General features: G+C 43.1%; 1 protein-coding gene across 4 annotated transcripts; it reads right to left on the bottom strand.

Annotated features, from left to right (window-relative positions):
* Window positions 1-822: 822 nt before the first annotated feature.
* On the bottom strand, window positions 823-24,460 carry IP6K2 (inositol hexakisphosphate kinase 2). 4 transcript variants are annotated; one of them, XM_054639957.2, is made up of 7 exons: window positions 24,311-24,460; window positions 19,066-19,166; window positions 7,798-8,096; window positions 5,451-5,673; window positions 4,458-4,633; window positions 3,032-3,207; window positions 823-1,607 (listed from the first exon to the last, which is right to left on the bottom strand). In XM_054639957.2, exons 3-7 carry the CDS (start codon window positions 7,997-7,999, stop codon window positions 1,110-1,112), a joined length of 1,275 nt encoding a protein of 424 aa, XP_054495932.1. In that variant the 5' UTR covers window positions 8,000-8,096; window positions 19,066-19,166; window positions 24,311-24,460; the 3' UTR covers window positions 823-1,109. The 4 variants fall into 4 exon arrangements, with proteins under 4 accessions (XP_054495932.1, XP_054495931.1, XP_054495933.1 ...); XM_054639956.2 differs by having other exon boundaries at window positions 24,200-24,347; XM_054639958.2 differs by lacking the exon at window positions 19,066-19,166 and having other exon boundaries at window positions 24,311-24,441.
* Window positions 24,461-25,101: the final 641 nt, after the last annotated feature.

Raw genomic sequence — 25,101 nt, 5'->3', positions numbered from 1 at the left:
CTCCTAAGCAAGCCTGCAGGCAAAGTACGGGCCAGGGAGATGATTCACCTGACTCTTCTGCACAAACTGACTACTTCATCTTGATTATCTGTAACAGGAACTTTCCCAGCCTTACCTCAGCACTTCCACACCCATTTTTCTCTTGGCACTATCATGACGTAGGTCCTGTATCTAAAAATGGTTAGATAAATGCTTCTTGTACCAGAACCGTTGGTTTAGTTACTCTGTTATTTCAGTTACTCACTACCCTCTCACTTTCTGATGCTTCCTTCCTGTAGGTTTGTATCAAGATTTTAAGCTGCTTAAGGTTCTTTTCAGGCCTGGCAGCTCTGCCCTGGTTGCTGCTGTTGCAGCTATTCCTGTACAAGTTTTACACATTATGCCTCAGCTTAGGTTCAATAACATCTCTAGCTCTCTAGAAAGAGGTTACACAGCCTCTTACTAGATACATAAGACCTACTTACAAGACCCGGGAACAAGAAATAGGTTGTTGATGTCAAGAGCAAGTTCTCACTGATCAGTCCTCATTCTGGCTGGAAGGGACCTCTGAAGGCTTCTCAGAAGCTGTCTTTACCCCATCTACACAGGCTCTGTTGTCCCAGCCTCTCCTCAAAGGGCAGGTGCTGGGCCCTGCCAGCACAGTGGCTCTGCTGGGCTTGCTCATTACTCTTGACAGGAGGTCCAGGACAGATGTGCTATCCCACAGGTGGTCTCATGAGGCAGGTAAGCCTTGCTGTTCAAATGATGCTTCTGCATGACACCAGAGACCAGAGATCTGAGCTTCATCTCCTCCTCAGCCACCAGCAACAATGGAAGCATCACTTACAACGAACAAAAAGAATTTTATTGGAACATATACACACAGGGATAACAGAGGTATCTGAGTAATCAAATATGGAATGTTTAAGAAAGTTAAAATAAATAAGGATACCAAGTTTTGCCAGTGCTAGGTCCAGCACCAATGTAAGTAAATGCCCTCTGAACAAGTCTGACTCTGACAGGATTATCCCTGCAGAGCCTGTAAAGATTCCTACCACCAGAAAGTGGCCAATAATTTTGGAATACAAAGAGTCACAATAGTGCTTTCTACTGATGTGCATTCACACTGTTTATTCACTACTTTCGTCTCTTATTTCTTTAATAATATCTATTAAATTCTGGAGTCCAAAAACGTAACCCGTGTCTTGGCCCTCGTGCACCACAGAATCTTCTCCATAGTACTTGCAGGTTGTGTGGGCAAAGTCTATCATGCGGACATCGACAGTGCTGGCAGTTGGTTTGTAGGCATAGGCTCCTGCCGACTCATCTGAAGATTCCTCTGAAAGGTCCTCTAGGTCCTCTGGATCCGAGTCAACGGCAACTTCCTGCCTCTCCTTCCCATCATAGATGATCAGCAAGGAGCTGGAATAGAAGCGATAGGACTCCTGTTTCTCCAGCACAGACTTGAGTTCAGTGAGTTTTTTAATAACAGACTCAAAGAGTTCCCTGCGCAGGTATTTGCCGTTATGAAAGAACTGGTAAAGTGCTTCTTTGAATCCTTGGACTGAGAGTTTTCTTCCATGGTATTTATTCATGAACATCAGCTGGCCAGTGCCTGCCTGGTAGACCTGCATGTACAAACACAAGACAAGAAAAAAGGAATAGTTAAAATTGCTGGCACACTGATACCAAAGCCATGAGAGGGGAAAAAAAAAATTAAAAACTAAAAAAGCATGCTCCTTAAGGCTTTTACAAGATGACATACTAATCTCTAAAACTGCTCTTGCACAATCATAGGAATTGCTATCAACTGATCCAGCAGCGCCTGTGCAACTCAGAGGAAGTGGAAAATTCCCTCAGTTTAGATTTGAGCTTTTCCACCCAGAATGTAAGAACAAGGACTTGAAGTGAGATTAGGAAAGCTGCAGCCAAGATCTCCAAAGTCAAGCTACAACTTGTACCACAGCCACTCACCCAGCTCATTACCTGACGCTGCTCTAGGATGTACCAGTTCATTCTCAGCATGCTGAGAACTGAGTGACAGCAAACATTCCTATACAAAACTAAGGTGTACCCCATAATCATCTGTATTTGAAGAAGTCAGAGGTGCTCCTACAGAAAAATGCCTTCCTGCAGGAAGGCACAGGAGAGTGGTCTATACAACTGATAGCTCAATAATGCCTAAACATCTGGGTCAAGAAAGGATTCCAGGCGCTCCCAAAGTTCCTCTCTGTTTTCCAACACAGGTCAACACTGTAAAGTGAACAATGGCAATGCCCTCCCTGCTCAAATCCCAGCACGCTGTGGTTAGAAATGCAGCTCCCACACTTTCGTTTCTGCCTCATGTTTTTCTCTGAATTTGAACAGTGAGCTGAACACCACACATGCCAACAGCCCTGCTGTGGAACAAGTCCTAGCAAACACTGCTAGCATTCCTGGAATCTATTGGATAGGAGGAGAGAAGCTTCAGGAAAAAACTCCAACACAAACATGTTGTTTCCCATTTGTCACTCTAGGAATACAGAAACAAGTAAACAAAAAATTCAGGTGAAAGTACACACAATGTCTCCTCATCTGGCAACAAGTCTTATCACATTTACCAAGCACTTCTTGCCTGCACTTTGCAACAAGTCTACTTCAAGCAGTGAAAGATCTGTGGCTTTCAAAGTTATACAACAGAACTGATGGCTTCTTATATTTTTACAAATTTCCACACCCTTAATTCAAAATGCATATAAATGGCCCCTTCTCTAACTGTTCTCTATGCTATCCTGAAATCTTAATTGAATCAGTAGTTTTAAGTTTTGAACTGCTGATAAGGTGCAGGAGATTGTTTGTGTGTTCAGAGCCTGCACTTACTGATGCAGAGCGTGGACTGCAGATGCTGCCACTTCCAACTGATCAGCAACACTCAAAACCCTCACTCCCCTGTGTGAGGGAAACAAAGCACAGCAGCTCAAGGGTAACAACGGTGAGATGCCTGCATAAACCCAAACTCCACTAAGAGACAGGGGTGTGAACCTGTTGGGCACACGTGCGAGCTCTCTCTCACCTGCATGCCGCAGACGCGCACTCCGATCACGGCCGAGGTGCTCTGCTGGCACTTGCGGATCTGATTCGCCTTCTTCTCCTCGGACGCGTCGTCGCCGTGCTGCCGGGTGCCCATCTTCAGGTCCAGCACACACGGGACCTCGTAGCGAGACGTCAGGTTCTCCAGCAAAATGAATTCTGAGCAGTTAAGGAACAAGGCTCGCAATGAGGAATACAGGTTTTAAAAACATTACCGTGGATTTTATAGTGCCTCATTCTTAACTTTAAGGATATTCAAACTATGCCTAGTATAAAGTAATCTAGAAAAATTACAGTTACATAAACTTAAGATGCCCTCTCTGTTTTAAGCCAGTTCCAGTTTTACTGGTCTAGAGAGAGACTAGTGAATTTCCACATTAAGTGAAAACCAAAAACAATCAGGGTTATACAGAAATATAATGTGGCAGCTGATTTTGAATTATGACATATTTCCTGTCTAGCAAGAGACCTTTTTTTTTCTGTGGGAAGTGAAGATTTTATGTGTTTGCATTACCATTCAAAACCAGTGAAGCATTTTCACACTATCTTTAAAACTTCAAAACATCTGTATTATTACTGTTCCAAAGATATCACACATTTTTTAGGGAAGTGAATAACAATCTAGTGAAATGGTGAGGATACCATCCAAAAAATCCTATCAATTTAATAATTTATTAGTCATAAATGTTTCAGTAATCCATCACCGAAACTCTTCACACTGAGGAATTTGTTTACCTCAGTATTTAGATACTACTACTTTTGCAGGATGTATCAGTTTCATCCAAGCCTACAGCAAGATCACTTTTGATAGAATGCTCAGGGTGGAGATGTTTGCTTATGAATCCACAGCACAAAACCAACGTGCTTCAGCCTTCATGGATTCAGTCAGTTTTTTGTTTCTCATGCTGCAATCCTACAAGACTGTTTATATTCAACTTTTCTTAAAGCTCATCAAAAAGAGGCTACTAGAAGCAGAAACTCCAGGCACTGGAACATCCTCTTTGTTTAAGAAACTGATGAAAAGAGGAACAGGGGCTTTTAAGATCACCAATATCAAAACAGTAATAAAAAGTGAAAGAACTCATCTGCTTTGAAAACTCTCAATAGAAACTGGTTTTGTGGAAGACACCAAACACACTATGCTATAAAACATGTCCACTAAGCCACAACGTGAAGATTTCAATTCAGCTCTCTGAATTTCCCAGCTTAGGTAGTTTGTTACGTGCTGGAAAAGCGCATTTCTAAGAAGTGCTGGCAAACCCTTCAAAGATACCAAATAAATCATGGCTTCTGAGAGTCTCTTGGGACTGCAGTTAAGCCTGCTCTGCACTCTTATCTGGAACGTTCAAGAAATAAGAGGCAGAGCCGTACTCATTCCATTGTTATGAGGTACTTTCAGGAAAGGATACTATATTGATTTCGGTGCTTTGCGTTTTCCTTCATCCGCTGTAACTGTTGCTGGTGACATTTCATGCTCCAAGGATTATGGTGTTTAAACTGAGAACTGACATTTCCTTTTTTCTCTACAGTGTAATACAAGACTTCAGATTTCTTCAGCCACTCAAATTCTTCCTCCAGTTTGTGACTAGAAAAACAGAACAAAGTAACAAATTACAGGTCAAAAGGAAAAATAAGCTCTTGAAGAGGGGTTGTCAATGGATTTAACTTTACAACCTATTTTGCTCAACTTCATTAACAGCAAGTAAAATCTTTATTTTCCTCTCTGTATATGTAAACAAGATGCCCATGAGTAGCATTTCAACCATTACAAAGCCACTTCCATACTAATATAATAGAGCATATAGCCTTATTATATACTTATATATCTTTTACCTGTGTGCATGGCTTCTATGAAGTAATGCAAGAGGTAGCAATGCACTTTAAGGTTTATCTTTGCTAAGGTCACTGTTTTTACCACAACACATCACAGCTTACAGTTTACGGTGGGCACAATCAATAGGAATGAACACGGGGGAAAACGTCACTAGCAGGGATAAAGCAGGATTCCTAACAAAGTATGCCATACATATTAGCACTTAAATATGTTTAGGGTTGGTTTATTTTTAACTATTGTTCTTTTGCAGGTGAGTGAATGCTTTTTGTTTGTTTGTAGAGGTGCTTTTTTGTGGTTAGGTTTCTTTGGTTTGTGTTTTTTTTCTCTTTCTGAAGTGTCCAAAATAACTTTGGGAAACCTGTTCCAACTGACCACAGCAGAAAAAAAAAGCCTCAACTTAGCCTTTACTGAGGGCTAAGGACATACTAGTTTCACTAGTGATCCTGTCTGTACTGAAGAGGTCAGGAAAAACTAAAGAAACAAGAAAAGAAAATGAAAGTGAAAAGAGTTCTAGGGAGTTCTCCAGAGTTCTGGAGAACAGAATTTGACAGCTAAAAGTCAAACTTACCTTTTCATTTTTTCCTCTTTCCTGTGCTGCCGAACCCATTCCTTCGATATCTTCTCATTTTCTAACAACACTGTTTTTTTGTTAGTCCACCTCAATAGTTTACTTTTGGGTTCACAGTCAGAGTTATCTAAGTTTTCTAAGTTATCGTGGTCCCCATTTAATGGATATGCTATTAGACATAAGTTTCCATCTTCATCCTCTTCAAAGCTCACTGATACCACACCTGAAGAGAAAAAGGACCCAGACAGTTATGAACTGCTCAAGTGACAAGCAAGCCTTTTAGAACGCGTTCTTTTACACTAAGAATACAGCAACTTTATTTTTTCTCTTACCCCAGTCCTTAGTTTCTATCTTGCCACAGGCCAAACCTCATCTGCCAACCTAACAAATATCAAAAGAGCTAGACAAAAGTGACACCTCACAAAAGACAATTTATCATATTGGCACAACAATGATACAAAAGATCATTTTCTCTCTCTGAGGCAGTCAAGTAACAATCAAATAATAACAGGACACAATTTCAATTAATAAAAGTTTTTATTAATTAAAAAAAATCTGACTGGTCTGATTCTAAGTGATATGTAAAACATTTGTTAACATCTTGCAGTGAAAAGTGACCTGCACAAAGTAAAAATTCACACTAAAAACTTCTTAAATTTTGCATGACAGCAGAGCAAAAAGCAGTTCTCCGAACAATACTTGGTTAATAGATCTCAAGGGAAAGGAAAGATGTGCAAGGAGAGCAAAACAAGGGAAATGTCACATTACAACAGAAACTAGTCCAAAAGCTTCCACTTAAAATCACCATGTTTAATTATACATTGTCGTCTATTTTTTGGAATATATTTTATTGATACTGGTTATGCAGCAATCTTGTGGAATAAGTAACAAAAATGCAATACAAAGCAAATCTGTTTGTGGTACAGAAACATGGTGAACCTCAAAAGCATTTTTTTCTCCTTATCCTCCCCTCAGGAGTCTCTAGAGCACTGCATTGTATTTTAAGAGTCTTAGTGGAGCACTGACAGATGTGCCCAGGACCACATGAATAAGTCTCAGGAGTTAATGGAGGAACCATGACAATTATCTGAATTGTTTTGTATTTTGTTTTCCAGTCCTCTATTTCAGATCAGTCTGCACAGTTCTTGCAGCTCATCACTAGCTGGGGAGAGGTCTTGGTGAGAGACTGGAATTCCCAGGCTGGGCAGGCAGCTCCCAGACCTGCAGGGCTGGGGCAGGGAGTACAGAACCTCTGACTGTCCCGATGTCACAAAGGAAAGGACAATGGGGAAAAGGGTGGGGGAGCCAGCTAACAAATGGCTTCTTTGCCTTTACTCTGGAAAAAAAAAAAATCAGAGGTGGACCAGGAGAGGCCCCTTCCCTCTAAATCCCTCCCCATACTTCCCAGAAAGCCACATACACTAGTACAATTGCTCTATTACATTTTGAAAAGTATCATTCAAAGATCAGATTTTCTTCCAGTCCAACAGAACTTGTAATTAGACATGGCAGAAAGTCTCTGTAAATGAGCAGAGATTATTAATTCTGAAACATCACTGAAGTCTTCCATCACTTTCACAAACAGAACACAAAACTTCATCACCATCATGGTTGTTAAAATCAATGTGCTTTAAAAAGCAATTGCATTTTAAAAAAAGTGCTTCAGACATATTAATCATTAGACAGCAGTTAATGGAATAGAAGAAAGAAAAAGAAGTATTCCTGTTAACTGGTTCAGTTCTTAGGAGAACTGGAATTTCCACTCCTACATAACTTCTGACTCAGCCTCATCACAGCTACTTGATCCTTGCCTACCTAAATGCCATGAATTTTCATTTCCTTAATGGCAGAAATAACACTGCAAGTATTCAACAAGACACCTTTCTGGCATATACTTATTGCAACTGAAATGAAAGTCAGAGGAGAAATCAAAGCACAAAAGAAACCACAACTAAGCTTACACAAAACACTATTATCCATCCTTACCAAATCCTTTATAAACAAACATTAAACAAGTGGCCAAAAAAAATCCACAAAAAAAAAAAGGGCAGATAATTACTGAAAATGTTCTCAAGCTGTTAGCTACTTACCTGTGCCTAAGGGAGATATATGGGCTATCACCAGCAGAGTTGCTCTACTCTAATGCTGTTAGTCAGCCCAAACACCAACTTGGCAAGCATTTCCACCCTGCATCTCCACAGCCTGCCTCAGACAACATCAAAATACATGAAAAAAAACCCTAAAATCTCTTCCACACAGAAGAGATTTCAGAGAGAACAGAGAGCACAGCACACTCGCATTAACAGAAACGAAAAGCTCGACCCCATTCAAAGGTTTGGTAACTTACCCTCATATTGTGGAGTGAATTTACGCATTTCTGTCGGGAGAGTCTCATAGAACTGGTGTTCTCTCTGAATAAGAGGTTTACAGATGGTCTTGTCATTAAACCGGAGGACACAGGAGTGCCCTCCAACTTGATGGACAAAAGGCTCGAGTAAGACTCCCTTGGAATAGTGCTCCACTTCCATTGCTCCAAATGCTGGGCTCATCCTTGTAGCACATTAGACAGAAGACGGCGGCAGTGGTAAAGGCAGTTCAGAGCCTAAAGCCTCCGAGCCCCGCAGGTGTTTACTCTGATTCAAAAGTCTGTTAAGGCAAACACAGGAGAGTGGCGGCGGTCAGTGTCTGGGCGCTATGCCCCGGGAGCCCGGCGAGAGCGAAGCGGAGCCGAGCCGAGCGCGCGCTTCCCGCCCCGGACTGCGGGGAATGCGGCCGAGTGCGGGGCGCAGCCAGGAAGGCTCTGCTGGACACGCCCCCGCCGAGCCGCAGCCAATGGCAGCCTCCGGGGGGCGGGGCGCCCAGCACGCCATGCGCACGCGCGCAGCAACAGAAGGAGCGGGGCGGCCAGAGCGGCTCGCGGCGCCCGCACAGGCACCCCACCCGGGCCAGCCCCGCCGTTCCTCTAAGGAAACCCACCCGGGCCAGCCCCGCCAGGCCCCCCACCCGGGCCAGCCCCGCCGCTCCCCTAAGGAAACCCACCCGGGCCAGCCCCGCCAGGCCCGCACAGGCACCCCACCCGGGCCAGCCCCGCCGCTCCCCTAAGGAAACCCACCCGGGCCAGCCCCGCCAGGCCCGCACAGGCACCCCACCCGGGCCAGCCCCGCCGCTTCCCTAAGGAAACCCACCCGGGCCAGCCCCACCAAGCCCGCACAGGCACCCCACCCGGGCCAGCCCCGCCGTTCCTCTAAGGAAACCCACCCGGGCCAGCCCCGCCGTTCCTCTAAGGAAACCCACCCGGGCCAGCCCCGCCTGCCGCACCCCAGCCCCCGACCGCCGAGACAGCCCCCCTTGCGCAGGCCAGCCCGAGAACCGGGAATTAACACCGAGGGTACAATTCCCCCCCTTTCAAGCAAGGACAGCAAACGTCCAGGGTTGGGACGTGTATTGCACCGGTTCATTCACAACATGTCAGATAGCGAAAATATGACACAGATGCAAGCTCTTCACGGGCAAGCCATAACGCTAATGTGCCATTTTCCAAAAAGGTTTTTTTTCCCTACATTCAGCAGAAGGCAGTGGCCTGTGCCAGCTGCACCCAAAAGATCTGCTGCTGTACCCTGTGACCGCACACTGCTCGGTTCTGGCCAAACACCAGTTTCATGCAACCTGCACTTCAGAGAGCAATTAAAGGAGCGACGCTGAAAACTGAAACATGACTGTCTTGTTCTCTGCCTTCCAGTAAATTTTTAAGTTGAGTTACTCTAATTTTAGACCAAAGCTTTAATGATTAACTTTTTGTGGCTAAAAACAACCTCATGCTCATTTTGCCTGAAGATAGTTACACGGACAATAATGCACTTAATTCAAAGAGACTACAAAGTGTTCTAGGTCACAGGTCTATTTTTATTTGTCCTCCTTAGATATTTAACAGCTTTACATTAACTGGAAAAGCAGAGACCTGCAGGCTTAAAGCAGCGGCACTACCAGAACTACATACGCCTACAGCATGTCCTGGACATAAGAGCATTAATTGAATTAAACAACTAAACTGCTTAAAGAAACAACAGATCGATCAACTGAATGAACTCCAGGTCCTGGAATGTTTACCTGTGCCTAAGGATAACAGGTCAATAAGAGCTGAACGTGTTTTTTTTGGTGGGGCTTTTTGGTGTTGGTTTTTTTTTCCTCTTTTTTTCCAAGTGCCTTATTTGACAAAACATTATCAGGTTGTTTTTTCTTTTTTTTCCCCCCTTTCATTCTGCGGAATAGTATTCCCCAGAAATAATACTGTCTTCTGATAACCTATATTATTAAGATTAGAGCATTATCAATAAACTTTTTCTCTTTGTACTACTTTTAATTTCCTAGTGTTCTTTTTCTAATGCAGCTACTGCATCACCACAGAATTTTCTAACCTACCTCAGCATCAACAATTTGACAACTCAGAGACACACATATAAAAACCTCTTAGTTACACCCCAAACACAAGCCACTTCAAAAAACCCAACTGCACCAAGCTGAGCAACCCTGGAGTGCCCTGGCAATGCCAGGTAACCATGGCCTGTCCCCAGGTCCCGGGCAGTCCAATGTATCTCTTCAGCTGCCACAGTCAGAAGGGAGCACCCTTACAGCTCCAGAGTCACAGATTTATTTCTCCATGGCTCCCCAAAGTAGCACCCACTCCATGCAGAGCCACACTGCTCTTCAATAAGGCTCACCTGCAAGCTGGCTTACCAGCACACGTGTAACACGCCTGGAGCTGTCTCCAAACACACACTTGACAAGCCAGATTACCTCCGGAGTAAACTCTGAGAGAGGTTTCCATTTACCTTACAGAAATCATAAGCATCAGTCTGTATACTGCACCAGTAATTTTACAACTCTTGAGCTTTCATTAGGATTTTCTAGAGGCAATAATGCCTCCGGTCCTCTGGAATTTCTGAGGGAAAGCCAGAAGTGTGCCAGGTTTCACTGGAGAAGCATTTCACATGTACATGATCTTGCAGTGCCAAAGTTTTACACTGGCACAGCCACATTTAACAGCCCTGCAGAACAGCAGCAGTACAAGAGCCACTTTTTCCAAGTTGGCATCACCACTCTGTGGCTGCCTTCCTAATTACTCCTGATACACTGATTGCCAACTGCAGTGATTCAGACTGAGAAAGCACCTTGCAACATCCTTTAACCTCAAACACTTAAATCTGTCCCAGTCCTCCTGCATTACAGTTGCATCAGGAGTTAACTCGTGAAAATATTTATGCCATAGAAATGACTCTAGCAAACATCATCTCCAACACAGATGATCTACACCTTGTTTATCCCAACACATCTTCAGGGAGCTCATTAGTAGCAGCTCAACTTGTTTGCTTCCATGGATGCCCAAGTGGTCTGGACAATACTTGTATGCAGATTGCACTCAGCAATGGAACTGCCAAGCACAGAATTGGACAGGACTACTCATTGTACTTCACCCTTTCCTGAACAAGTAATATCTGGCAGCACATCACACAGTGTAACTTCCCATTGGAGGAAAAAGAAAGAGTTTTTTTCATGCTCTGATATTATACAAATTATCTGATAAGTTATTATAAGTTAGGCAGTATTTAGATAAGGGTGGGGTTTTTTTTGAGAGAAACACTGGTAACATTTGTACATAGTCCAACAGTGTACCCAGTGCAGTGTACCCAGTCAGCACTACCGCAAGACAAATGTGAAACTACCAGAAATAAAGGCGAAGGCTCACACAAATGAAGATGAGTTTACTGTGCCTGGATTAGTAAGTTCTGCTTCTGCTTTTATCGTCCAAAAACTACAGCACAACTCCCCCATATTCCGTTTCTATGACTGAATTTTTGTAGTACATATGCCTGCTGAAAAAGCTCTATTAATACAGCTCTGCAGCAGAAACTGTGTGCAAGGACTGCTGAACAGAGCATCAGCAAGGAGCTCTTGCTATAAACCCTTTAGCTGAGCTCCTTAATTGTGCAAGGCAACTTAGTGCCTTTTTATGAACTTAAACCAGACTGATGTGAACATTCTAACAATGCTCAAGAAGACAGCAGCAAGACCAGGTGATCTTGTCAACAATTTAGGTTTCAATGAGGCCTTAGTTTTCACTTTGATTAATTAACATATTTTAGCCATTCAAGAAGCACTGTTTATGTAATAAATTCACTCTCTTTTCACCCAATAAAATTCTTCTCACTTGAAAAAAGGTTTTTTGAGTAAGATCTTACATTTTTTCTGCTGCATGCCTTAACATTACCATTACTAACAATCAGGATTTGTTTATCATTTTGGCTCTTCTTAATATTTGGAATTTTGCCATTCAGATTAACAGGGCCTGGACCACAACTGTAATGCCCATCAGAAATGCTTTGCACTGTTTCATTTATAAATACTTTAATTCCATACACAGCCTCACAATATGCCAAACTGGTTGCACTTCCTTACAAATAAAAGCTTTGACCTAAGACCAAGAGTTTCAAGCGGCATTGATGTTGATCAGCACAAGCACAATGCAGTTTTTCATTGCCTTTCCTCTGATTCTACACCCAGTTTGTTCTTAATAGTCTTTGGGAAAGAAAGAGCCCAGAACAGCTGGTTTTAGGCAATCTTCCCAGATAGCAAATGCAGGCTCACTGTACCCTGCCCTTTTCCTCCTACGTGCTTTTAAGTGCCTTTGACTAGTTTTTGTTCAAACAACACATCAGCCAAAAAAGCAGATTTACTAACCCTTCACATGTCATGCATTTTAAGAAAAAAATCTGACATAACTTGAAGGAGCAAATAAACATGTGCCTAGACATAGCAACATTTGCTTGAGCAATGTCATTCCTATAGTAAGCAGCAAAAGATGTTTAAAACCCAAACCTGCAAACCAGAAGTGACATTTATAGACATCATATCCCCATCACATGTGACAATGACCATTAAAAGAATACCACAATGAATTCATGTTTTCAGGCTCTTAACATTAATCTCAGGTGACGGCATTCTTTGGAAGGTACTTCATGTCATTACAGATTCTCAACTTAGTCCCACACGTAACTGCATTAATGAACACATCCTCTGGAGACCACAGGTCTCAATTAAGCAGCAGCTTCTTCCTTCATAACAATCTTAAAAGTAATCACCTCCTGCCAAAACTTTGTAATGATGGAACTACTGATGCAGAACTGCCCTTCTGTTGAATCTGTTAAAACTGGGTTCTCTCTAGTGCAGGCTTTTTGCTTTGGATGGTTAGCGTCTTCTACTCCACACAGCCATAAATCAGCTTTACAGGGACAGAAATAGCAAGGCAGCAAAGCTTTCTGCCTGTCCTTTTTTCTCAGTTCACTGGGGAGTGCAGAGGAAGCTGACAGGGTAGAGATCTGCAGAGCAGAGCTGCTGCAGGGTGATGAAGCAGACAAAGCAAAGCCCCTTCCCAAGGTTCCAAGGTGTTGTGGTTTGACACTGGCACAACACCAGGCACCCACAAGGGTTGCTCACTCACCCTGCCCAGCTGGCAGAGGAGAGAAAACAAAAATTAACAAAGGGTTCACAAGCTGAGCTAAGGACCAGGAGAAACACTTCAAGGGCAAAACAGGCTCAACATAAGGTTGCAAAGTGAATTTATTACTAACAGAATCAGAGGAGGATAGTGAGAAGTAAAATAAGCCCTTAAAACACCTTCTGTCCCTAGCTCCTCCCTCCTTCCCACCAACAGCACAGAGAGACAGGGCACAGGAGTTTTTGGGTGAGTGCATCACTGAGATTTTCTTCTGCTGCTCTGGGAGAGGAGTCCTTCCCCTGTGAAGCCTGGGGGTCCCTCCCAGGGGAGACAGTTCTCTGTGAACTTCTCTGGCCTGGGTGCACTCTCAGGAGCAGCTGGTCTACAGCACCTGCTGCAAGGTGAACTCCCCCCACGGGCACACAGCCCTCCCAAAACTGCTGTGACGTGGGTCTCTCTTCCCATGGGTGCAGCCCTCCAAGGACAGGCTGCTCCAGCCTGGAAGCAGGGCCCTCTCTCTCCACTGGGGCTTCTACTGGATCACAGCCTCCTCCAGCCATCCACCTGCTCTGCCATGGGAAGCTCCCCTGTAGGCTGAGGGTGGATCTCTGGATCCCCATGGATCTCCATGGGCTGCAGGGGAACAATCTGTTTCACCATGGCCTGCAGAGGAATCTCTGCTCCAGAGCCTCGAGCACCTCTTCCCTCTCTTCTCCACTGACCTTGGTGTCTCCATGTTGTTTCCCTCACATGTTCTCACCTCCTCCTCTTCTCTGACCAGAAGTGAAACTCCATAACTTCGATTTCCTTCTTAAATATGTCACCACAGAGGCATTACCACCCTCTCTCATTGGCCCAGCCTTGGCCAGCAGCATGCCCATCTTCAAAGCCAGCAGAGATGGGCTCTGCTGGACATGGTGGAAGCTTCCAGCAGCTCCTCACAGGAGCAATCTTTGTGGTCCCCCTGCTACCAAAAACCAGGCCATGCAAAACCAATGTACAAGGAAACAGAGGAATGGCACAGTGAGCCAACAGGATAGAAGAGTATCAGTGACCTTAGATCAGCCAAAGAGAAAGCTGCTTCAGCCCAAAGAACATTCAGGAAGAAACAACAAAACTGAGACTGGGCACAGAAAGATGCAAATAACAAGGTGAAAAATACATGGTATGCTTTTGAGAGCCCACCCCTCCACCTGTTTCATGCACAACATTGAAAAGGTACTTGAGGTCTGAGTTGATAAGTCATACATTGCTCAAAGAGAATGACTTTTCACAATTGAAACAGGATAAACACATCTTAAGAGCCTACAATAATACATCCATAAACCAAGAATGGTTACAGGAATTTTCCAAATCCTCGTGTGATTCAACTACTTGTTCCATTACTAATAATGTGGTACTTTACAAATAGCAAGGTACATTCCTTCAATCAAAGAAAGCAGAGGATGCAACTTTAGAGTATTAAAAGCAGTAGTATGTTAAACATGCTCAGGTTCAAAGGTCTTGCACAGCTTGTGATTTAATTTTTTTGAAAATCAATGCCATTCCTCCACACAAAACACTTGTTTTATCAGCAAATATGCCCAGAGTAACATGAGTAATGATTTGCTTCTAACGTTCACTCTAGCTACTGCTTGGCTCAGAAACTGAAGTCCCTCTGGTGTGTTCTGTTTTCAGAAGTTCTTAGGATTAGAATGTAGATACTCATATTCTCTAGTGTCCACTCAGCTGGACACAAATTTATCACAATTAAAACAATTATGATAAATGAGCTCTGCATTAATTTATACCAATTGTTTTAATCAATTCCTGATTTTGAGGATGCATTGTACCTCTACATAGAATGCAAATCCCACATTAGGATACTTTTTGAAGCCTTCTCTATCTGCAATAGAATTAATATAACTAAGTAGTAAAAGCTATAGTTTATAATTTTTAACTCATTGAGCCAGAAATGCAGAGCCCACACAATAATATGCTTGTATTAATCCTACAGTTTTGGGAAAAGTCTTAAGAGCAGCTCTAAATTCTGCACGATTACAAAAAGCAACATTTATTCTGGTAATTAATTTGGAGGGAAAAGTTTATCTTTGACAGAAAAGTGCACTGATATTGTCAGTTCTCAGATTTTTTTTTATTTATAAACAAAAACAAAAGTATTATAAGCAGCAAATAATTCAAATTTAATAAAGCAGTCAATAGTCTTTAATACCATGAGGAGTAGAGGGACAGTGTCATAGCATCAAGGGGGAGGAGATTAGACTAGAGTGTTTCTTTAAAAGAAAGACTGGGGGAGGAAAACCCCCTTCTTTCTCATTAAGTACAACTTGAACCGGGGCTGTGATGACAAAATGATGCTGAGCTGTAACTTCCTATGCAAGCCAAGGCTATTTAAGCTCTTTTGCAGCAAATCAATCAATGTAATGATCATTAAGTTACACGACTTGTACTCAGGGATGAGTAAGCATGATGTTTTGTACAAAGACTCAGCAGAACATTTGAAACTCAAGAGTAACCAGCTCCTTCAGACCTACATACTCAGTCTATGTGTGCATTCCCTTTGGAAGCAGAAACACTTTTACTACAGCTTTTAGTGGTAAATCATGAGGGTGCTGGGAGTCACACACTCTAGTGGCACATCTATCATCACCACCTACAGTCACAAAAAGCCAAGAAAGTGCAAATTTTTTTATTGCACGCCGTGCGCTTGGGCTAGACCAATAAAAGCAGCCACCTGCTTCTTAAAAATGTTAATATAATGTCTTTCTTTTTTTTAACTTATCTTTACTAAATGGCTGGAAACTGCAGCACTACATTGCTGCAGCTCAGAAAAATTAAGTAACATCTCCAGATAAATAAGGAAACAAGTGCCTTGGATTAATTTCACAAATTAAGGGCTATGCACTGCAGACATACTGGCTGTCCATGGAAAATTCTGATTCAGGAGAGACCCACAAGGATCATAATTTCCTTAATCATGCATAACAGATGGAATCTAGAAACCCAGAATTCTATATGAACTTGTGCACAAAATTCCTACAAAAAATGTTTGCAAAACCTTTGGGAACATGACAACTCCACAGTAGTCTTGGCCCATCAAGGTAGAAAGCCAATCCTGTTTTTAACATTAGCTTTAAAAATATTGGCAAACATTTAACATTAGCAAACAGAAGATTCCCACCAAGGAAGAACACATTTTTCTGCTTTCAAACTGCCAAAAATACCTTGAAATGCCTTAGCTTTTTCTAAGGATGTCACATCTCAAGTACTACTCCTAGGTATTTCATCCACTCTAAAAGGAGAGGACAGTCCAACAGCAGCTGCAATGGCAAAGGACTCACAAGTGCTACATTAAAGTCCTGTTCTGTTGTTTCTCAGGAGTGTCAGACAGCACCCTGAGATATCCCTTCTTGTAAGCAGAGCACCAAGCCTTTTCTATTCACTATGAATTTGTGTCTGTGATACAGAAATACCATACACTGAGATGTTGGAAAATGTATAAAGATGGAATCTTTCAAGGAAAAACATCTTTTTTAATTAGCAACATGTTTATCCTATCTCCTTTTAGTCCCTAAACATGGGAGTTCTAGTTTTGTCTTCCTTTAAATAAAACCCAAACACAGACATAAACACTGCCACATGTATTTATACCTGTATATTTAACACCATAGCTACAGAGCCACCTCCTATACCAAAAAGACTTTTGAATACAGCTTTAACAGATAAAACTTAAGAATTATGAAACATTAGGCATAACATATTGAGGGAGCAAACTAAACACAAACCAATCTGAAGTTGCATAATGTTCTTTGACTATTATTCTTCACGCAAAATTATTATTCCTATCTTCCTTAAACCAGGTCTACAGTATTAGGAGAAACTCAGTTCCCCAATCCTTTTGTCTAGGAAAGCAAGACAAGTCACCAAGGCCATCTCCAAGAACTTCTAGCTTTTTCACATTAGTGTGCACAGCATCCCCTCAGCTGCAATTTCTTAAAATTCAGCAAGGAGGTTATGTGCCCTGTGCAATTGATATTTTAACATCTAAAAAAAGCAGCAGCTTTCAGCCTTCCCCACACCATTTGTAATCTGTAATCTTAACTCCTACAGTTACAGAGTTCTGGAAAAATGCCAGTTTTACCTCTCAAGTAAAGCTATTTTGTCTCTCTGGAACTAAAATAAAGCCAAGTTACAAGTTACTAAGCATATTCAGACAGAAAAGAGCATGCAATTCTGACCCGTGTAGTTTTTTCAGGGATTGTGTAATTTAAGAACCAGTCTCTTTTCCAAGTAAAAATACCATGGAAACTAAGAAACCTGAACCACCAAAACTAAGCTACTTAAACTTCCTATTTAGAAACTGATCCATCTTAAAATGGTGTTCTGGCATCAGCGGCCAAAATCACCAGTTGCTACAAAAAGACAGTACCACCCTTTGTCGTGGAGAAATCAAAATAGCATTCAGCCTTTAATCTTCTGAAAATATGACAGCAAGAGCTAAATTGTGTGGATTACACACATGAAAGTATTATTCAAGACACCAACACCCTCAAGAAATTCCAGCATTAAGATGAAAATAAATCCAAGGCTATGCCTTTCTCATTACCATGAATTTAGCAGTCTGGGAACTGTATTTCGAGTCACCCAATGGAAGAACACGGAATCTTTGAGACCAGCCCTTCAGCTGTGACCCATTTGCCAAATATGATAAGAAAAATAATGTTCATACAGGACAAGCGTCAAGTCCCTTTCAAAGTCCACCCTCATTTAACTGCACAAAGATTTTCTCTCCCTGTAATTGCTTCAGAAATCCCAACCTCTAATGCTTTTTGTACCATAAGCACTAGGGGCCCAAAGGACAAGATTGTTAAATTAAAGCTTTGATGCCTAAATCCTACAATCCAAGCTAACTCCTTGAGCAAAAATTTCCAAAGGAATGAACAGCAAAGATCATTAACAAATACATTATTATAGGAAGAGTGGTACCCTAAATGCACAGTAACCTATTTAATGGATATCATTTATGTGTATATTCACCTATACCATCAATACCCCTAAAATGTTTACTCCCTTTATGTGGAAAAATGATTGAAAAGTAGCCCAGAAGGAGACAGTTTTGTCATGTTTTGGAATACCCATCCCCATTTTTAACTGCAGTTCTACAAATGTAGGTTCCAAGAATACTTCTGATGACTAAGATAAATGGAGATTGTGCTCCAGAACAGCTCACATTCATGAAATGCATTTAATATATATTTTAGAACTGTATTTACATTTCAAAACATCTCAAACTACTGCGAACACACCTCAATTCAGATAACACAACCCAGATTTGCATCTTAAAGGGAAGAGTTGGTATGATTCAGTGACCTCTACAGGCTCTTTCCCTAAAGAGCTGAAAGTAACTGGGACCTAGGACCTTGAACACAACTCCCTGCAGGGCTGCCAGTGCAATTACCGACGTTCAAATGCAAAAGATACAGTAGAATAATTTCCATGTGCTTCTTGTTTAACTGCAGCAGATTGGATGAGAGCAAGTAAAGACAGGAGAGAAGTCTTACAAGACAGACTCTCACAGGCACAACAAAACCAAAGGAAAAAAATCTAGACTGTTTCCCCTGGTAAATGCAACTCACTCCAAGAACAGTTTCTTCCCATGAAAAGGACCTTTTCTGCAAGTACACCTGCACAATACTTTAAAAATGCTTTAAAAATTATTTATGTATTTCATGTTTCATTGTTCAGTGACCTCCCCTTACACCATCTGGGGCCAATTACAGGCTTAGCATAATAATCACTGACAAAGAATTAATCCATTTTAATCTCATACAGTTTACATATTCAAACAGCAATACAAAACCACTTGAAAAAAATCTTATCAATTTCAGTAATCTAGAAAAGGAAGCTTCATCAGGAGCTTGGCTGTATTGCTCCTATCCTTGAAGCAGGCTGAAATACATTTATTGATACACAAGAGCTAGCTAGTTTAAGCAGCCCAGGCAATGGGATACAGCTGGAGGATGTCCTATTCCTTTAAAAATATCTGTTGCTTTAGAGGCAATTTTTATAGCAGCCACCAAGTGTGCACTGCACAACTGTCTTCAAAGAGAAATCATCACTCACCAAAAAGGGAAGAAGCAGACTGGACGACTGCCAAAAAACTATTTTGTCTTCAAAATTCCACAACATAGCACCACCATCCAGAGTGTGCTGATGTTCCAACTCTGCATTTCCAAAAAACAGCACATTATGAGGGAGAGAAAATATTTCAAGAAGTCAAGCTTATGAAAAAAGCACTTTATTTTTTGAAAGCAAACGCTGCACAAAGTTATGTTAAAATATTATTTGCACTTTAAGACATAATTACGATTCAGCACTTATGTTTAAATACGTCAGAGGCTTTGTTTAATGGAACAACTTGAAGTCAGTCATCATCTCACCAGGCAATTCACTGCAGCTCCACCAGCATTTACTTCATCTACCTTCACACTCAAGGGACTACTTATCTATCTCCACAAATTCCAAATTTTGTTCCAACCTTTTTGTTCTCTCCTTGTTGGAAATGCCACAACTTTTGAATTTTTCTTATGTAACTTTGGTCAGGGTTATCGAGAACTATACCCTCAACTTTAATACTCACAGATGTCTCTTCAGAAAACTGACTGGCTCTATTAAGCCAGAACCAATTTTCCTAAGGTATCTTGAACGGATTCCCAGTTGCAATGACAGTTATATTAGTAGGAACACACCTACCCATCAATTTAACCTTCTATCTTCCATTAAATTGAATCAACCTTCTGAAAGTGGTAACACCTCAGAAAGGTAAAGATTATGCCTATCATGTCAGGCAGTTTCACTTCTCATTTCTGTAACCTCATGATACTAAATTATGTCATTAAAAAAAAATCCATTGCCATCACACTGTCTCCATATATCCAAAGCACAAGGCAAATAAATTGCCATTTTTCTGGAAAAATATATGAAAAGGGAAAAGAGCAAATGTCAAAAGAGGTCATCTTCAATAAGCATGAAATTAAGCAGCACCCAAAATTCCTGATAAGGTTTCAGGCAGTGCAGAAAATTTCTGCATCACAGCACTGCACAGCTATTTGGGTATGCTTAAAGCCCTCTGCACTTCAAGAAAGTAAAACCATTTTTGCTGTACTCATTCCAATACAGACTTTGGCATAAACCCCCCAAACCCTTGCTTTTTCTAATGAAAAATAACCTCAACATTTGTATCTTCTGTCCTTGAGTCTGTTCATTTTAAGTCTCAACAACCTGGGATGCTATTAACCAGCTTAAGCAAGTCATCCAATTTTATTTTTTTCCCCCCTTCCTTCCAACCTTCTGGAGGCCAGCACAGCAGGAGAGAAGACAGGGACCAAGAGAGGCAGTACAGCTGAATGGCTCCTGTATGAATTCAGCAGTTCCTTCATCTGTTTGTGCCCTTAACTGGCTGGTGAGCACGCGCCCAGCTCCAAACCAGGCACTGCCTGTGCCACCTCTTGCCCTACCATCCACCATGGCACACACACAAAGCAAGACTCTCAGTGCTCAAATCCATTTTATGAGCAAGCCTTTCTTTTTCCAGTAAAAAGGCAAAAGTGGGCAGTAACTGGTTCCAGCTGTCTCCAATACAGAATCCTGCACATACAGGAGCAATGCAGGCAGAGGGTCAAAGGCTGCACGTTGATAGCTGATAGCAGCAGAGTGGTACAGGCTGTACCTATTATGAAGATTATCATTCCCTTATTCTGACACAGCCTGTCTTTCAGAGACACAGGCAGGGCTGCAATGGCTTTGTGCCACACAAGCCAAGAATTTGCAGAAGATTTCAGTTTTCAAGCTCTGAACATCTGATTAAACACAACCAATGACAGACCTTCATTTGAACAATTTTGTTTCCATTATGCCTTCCAGTATTTGAGATTTTGCAGGAGAAATTTCTAGTTGCTTGCAGCAAGTGATACAATGTCATACAGCTTTTTACAGAAACAGGAAAGAAACAACTGCTTTGCAATAATATAAATTACTATGAAAGGCCCGAAATTAACATTCTAATGAGATATTTCTAACAAAAGTTACAGAAACACCTATCTGCAGCTATCCCTTAAAATCCTTAAAATATAACCTCTGGATATTTGTGAACTATCCCTGTATTGTTTCAAAGATGCAACGACCTTGGGCAAGACAGCAAGCCAGATAAAAGAATTAGCAAGAGGAAAAATCCTCTCCCTGCAATGGAAAATTTTCATCTCTTCAAGCAAGGCAGAGATGCTCAGCCGGACCTGCGTTGCCTGGAGACCAACGGCAGCCTCTTGCCAACAGGAGGAGCCAAGCATCAGCAAACTCAACAGCTGATAAGTGGATGAACTGAATGAGAGGCGGCAAGGTTTTTCCACACGTCAGTGTAAAAACCTGACAGCTTTCAGCTAATGGTTCTAGCCCATGCTCACTAGATAAATAAGAATTATTATGAATGTAAAATGTCAGCTTAAGAAAACTTCAAACTGCTCTATATTTGGCTCTTTCCCCCACACTTTGGGTACAACTAGAGCAGTAAATACCACACACAAGATAAAAATTTAGCTGCACCTCAGTTTCTGCCCTTTCAATCTTTGGATGTGGTATGTGAACTTTTGGGACATGTTCCTACCGATTAAACAAGTTCTGTGTTTAAGCAAGGGTGCAGAAACATTAAGGAAACCAGTGAATTTCATCAAAAAGGAAGAACCTATACCCCAGCTTAGCACCAAAACCCACATCAAATCTTGGTTCACTTCCAAAGCAGCCTTTGCCCCCAGCCTTTCTCACTTGCAGCACTGGAAGTGAGAAGGAAGGCCAGGAAGGCCAGCATCAGGGATGTCAGAGAGGAGACACTTGTTTTGCCTATTCTGGTCCTGGACCTGCTCTCAAGCTCAGGCAGGTGTTAACCCAGCTGCAGGAGCAGCACTCCTGACCTCAGAAACACCCCAGCTATCTCCCAATTTCTAAAGACCATCAAATTAAGCTTCATTGAAAAGAACTGACACTTAATACCAGTCACTCCAGAATTTCCTTAGATCTTATCTAGTTCAATTCACTCAAAATACTCAGACAGTAAAGAACTAGAGCTTTCTAAAGAATGGTTTCTATTTAATTTATCCCTGTAGGTAAATTCCACAAAGATATCCCACGTCACTAGTGAAGTAGATCTTTCACCACCAACCTGACAGCAGCCATTTCCCTGCCTCCAGCTAACCCAAAAGGGCAGACATTTGTGTGTCACCACTGCTGACAGACTGAGACACCCCCAGTGCCTCGAGGTTTGCATCCTTCCTCTACCCTTCAAAATTAAAAACATCCCCAAAATACCCTCACACTCCCCAGCTGACTGAAGAACAACTAAAGCAACACCAACACCACTGATCTGGATGGAAGCCCAACCACTGACAGGCAGCAAAGAGGTTCTTTAACATCTTTTCCTAACCTGTTTTTTCAAAACCTCATGGCTGACAAATGTTAAATCTTCCTTCAAAGCAACTGGTAGGGAAAGAATTTTTGTGAGTACAAAGCCCATGATTCATATGATTGACCACTGTCCAGTTTTCCAGCTGCTTCCAAACTTCCACCACCACATGGCTGTGACAGCTCTGATCCACCTTTCCTCCAAAGGAATAGCAACATAAAGCTTGTGGTGCTTGTATAAAGGAAGTACAAACTGTTACTTCAGAAAGGTATAAACATCAAAGACAGGAAAGGCAGAAGAACAGTTTTTCAATTAAATGAATGTAAATTTATGAAAAGCTACACAGCCAAGTTTAACGTCTGGAATTTCTTAGAAACAGGTACATGTGAATGGCTGTAATCCTTCCCATGATCCTTAACTTCTGAATGCTTAAGAATTTTTTAAAAAATAAATTTTCCTGAATTCTGGCCATTAAATCACTAGTTTCTTCCTTATTTACTAAAGAAAAAAATATAACAGGAATCTAGAAGATGCTAAATCAGCAATAATAAACAAATGAATCAGTTCATTTTTAAAACACACATATTTATGTGTGGATGCATGTGTATAAAGCCAGTTTCCATTCCTAAATGTTACCAATAAGTCCTGAAAACACACAAATTCATTCAACTTAAAGAAAACTTTGCAAGCTGGTTTTGTCTTATATATGAGAAAAATTATGAGCAAAGAGGCCAATTCTTGGCCAAAACAACCCTGACCTTGTTATGCCCAAGTGTCAGATCTGTTCTACTACCATTTCAGTGCTGCACGTTGAGTAATGACCAATAATATGTCACCTGACTAAGAAGTTAAACCAAACATTAATATTCCAGAACCAAGTATTAAAGCAAAATTCTAATTATTTGAAACAAAATTGTCCCCTTCGATGTTCATGAAAAGCACAGGGGCACTGGATGCATTTCTAAAACACCTGAGTATATGGGACACATAAGGCACTGTGTCAAAAAAAAGAGGGAAAAAAAAAAAGACAGCCTAGAAGTAGAGGGCAATTAAATGCCAGCATATATCAGGAAAGATATCAGTCTTAAACATGCGTAGTTTTCACAGTGGAATTAAGTCCAAGGGCATATCAGGGTGTAACTACCAAGAAGTTGTTATTCTATCAACAACGATAACATTTATTTTTTTAAGCTGGATGACTATTTCCAAAGCCTCAACCGTGTTTTTGTTTAAACCGTCTGCAGCTCCCAAGCCACGTTAAAAAGGTATTACAAAATCGTCATCCTCCAAATAGTTCTTAACAAGGCATCACCCAGAACTTCCAGTTTACAGAGAAAACGGGTATTCTTGAGCATCACATCCACTTATGCAACGCATCCCGCAGCACCCGTTTTTCATTTAGAACTATTACCGAGCGTACCAAGCAGCCGTCAGAGCAGCAGCAGCAGCAGCAGCACACCCATCACCCGGACAAAACGGACAGACAACGTCTGCCGATTCCCAGAACTGCTGAGTAACAGCGTGAGCCGAGCACCAGCCCCGGGCTCAGCAGCCCCGGCAGCGGCACCGCGGCCCCCCCGCGCCCAGCCCGGCCCGGCAGCCCCCGCACCGCAAGCCCCGCGGGGAGCGCAGGAAGCGCTAAGCGGCCGGGGATGCTCCGCGAACGCTGTCACCGCTGTCCCCACCCCGGCCGCACCCGCATCCCCAGGGTGGCTCCAGGCCAGCGCCCCCCTCCCAGCCCGCCGAGCCCGGCGATGCCCCGAGGCCGCCACCGAGCATCCCCTGCGGGCAGCCGCCCATCCCCACCTCGCCGGGCCAGGCACCGATCTGCGGGCGGGCGGAACTGCAGCTGTTCCCTCAGCGACGACCGCCCCCGGGGCAGGAGCGGCGGCGGGGAGAGTGGGGCGCGCCCATTACCTGGTGCTGGGCCGGCGCCGGCGGCGGCCTCAGCGCTTTTGTTCCTCAGACGTCAAGATGGCGGCGCGGCGCGTGGCCGGCCCTCCTCGCTCCGGCGCGCCCCGCCCTCCCGCCCGCCTCTCCATTGGCTGGGCGCGCACCGCCGCGCGCTGATTGGGCGCTGCCGGCGCCGCTGTTGCCAGGGGAGTCGAGGAAGGGGCGGCCTGGGCCGTAGCCTTCCTCCACACCCTGGGCCGGCCGCCTTCCCTTCCAGGGGGAACGCGGGGGAGCGGAGCCGCGGCACAAGCGACCCCTCCGGGTCTGCCAGCGGGCCCTGCCAACGCTCCGCGAGGCACACACAGGGCTGGGTGTCTGGGCCGGTGCTGGGCAGCCGGCCGTGGCCCCGAGCTGTGAGGCAGCAGCCAGGCACGCCCAGGCTGGGGCCTGTCCCGTTCGCCTCCCTGACCTGTCGATTCCACCTCCGCAGCCATGGACAGGGCTCTCCGTCACTTGCCCTCAGTGCCTGCTAGAAAACCATTTGTCCCCTGGTGTGCGACACTGCCCTCAGCTGGGACGGCCCCAGGGCACGGCTGCGGGGCTCCAGCACAGCTCGCCCGCTGAGGAGGCGCTGAAGCCTGTCTGCTTGAGCTCACTGCACATCCTGTGCTTCTGTTTCTATTCACCAAAAATCTCAGGCGAACGCGGCTGAAGGTCCTGGAGGCTCTCCCCACTCAGCTTTACCCTGGATGACTTTTTCGGCCCAGTGGCTGATACTCAAAATGCAATCACAGTCGTCAAGGTTTGAATGCAAA

The sequence above is a fragment of the Agelaius phoeniceus genome, chromosome 11 (assembly GCF_051311805.1).
Source record: "Agelaius phoeniceus isolate bAgePho1 chromosome 11, bAgePho1.hap1, whole genome shotgun sequence".
NCBI lineage: Eukaryota > Metazoa > Chordata > Aves > Passeriformes > Icteridae > Agelaius > Agelaius phoeniceus.
The sequence above is the reverse complement of the archived record's forward strand: the minus strand, read 5'-3'. Positions and strand labels throughout refer to the sequence as shown.

Excerpts from the sequence above, each read along its gene's own strand:
- IP6K2 (XM_054639957.2), bottom strand. The coding sequence starts at position 7,999 with ATGAGCCCAGCATTTGGAGCAATGGAAGTGGAGCACTATTCCAAGGGA. Across the intron at positions 5,674-7,797 it reads ATTCACTCCACAATATGAGG|GTGTGGTATCAGTGAGCTTT; the intron begins GTAAGTTACCAA and ends TTTTCTCTTCAG. Across the intron at positions 3,208-4,457 it reads AAAGCACCGAAATCAATATA|AATTCATTTTGCTGGAGAAC; the intron begins GTATCCTTTCCT and ends TTAACTGCTCAG.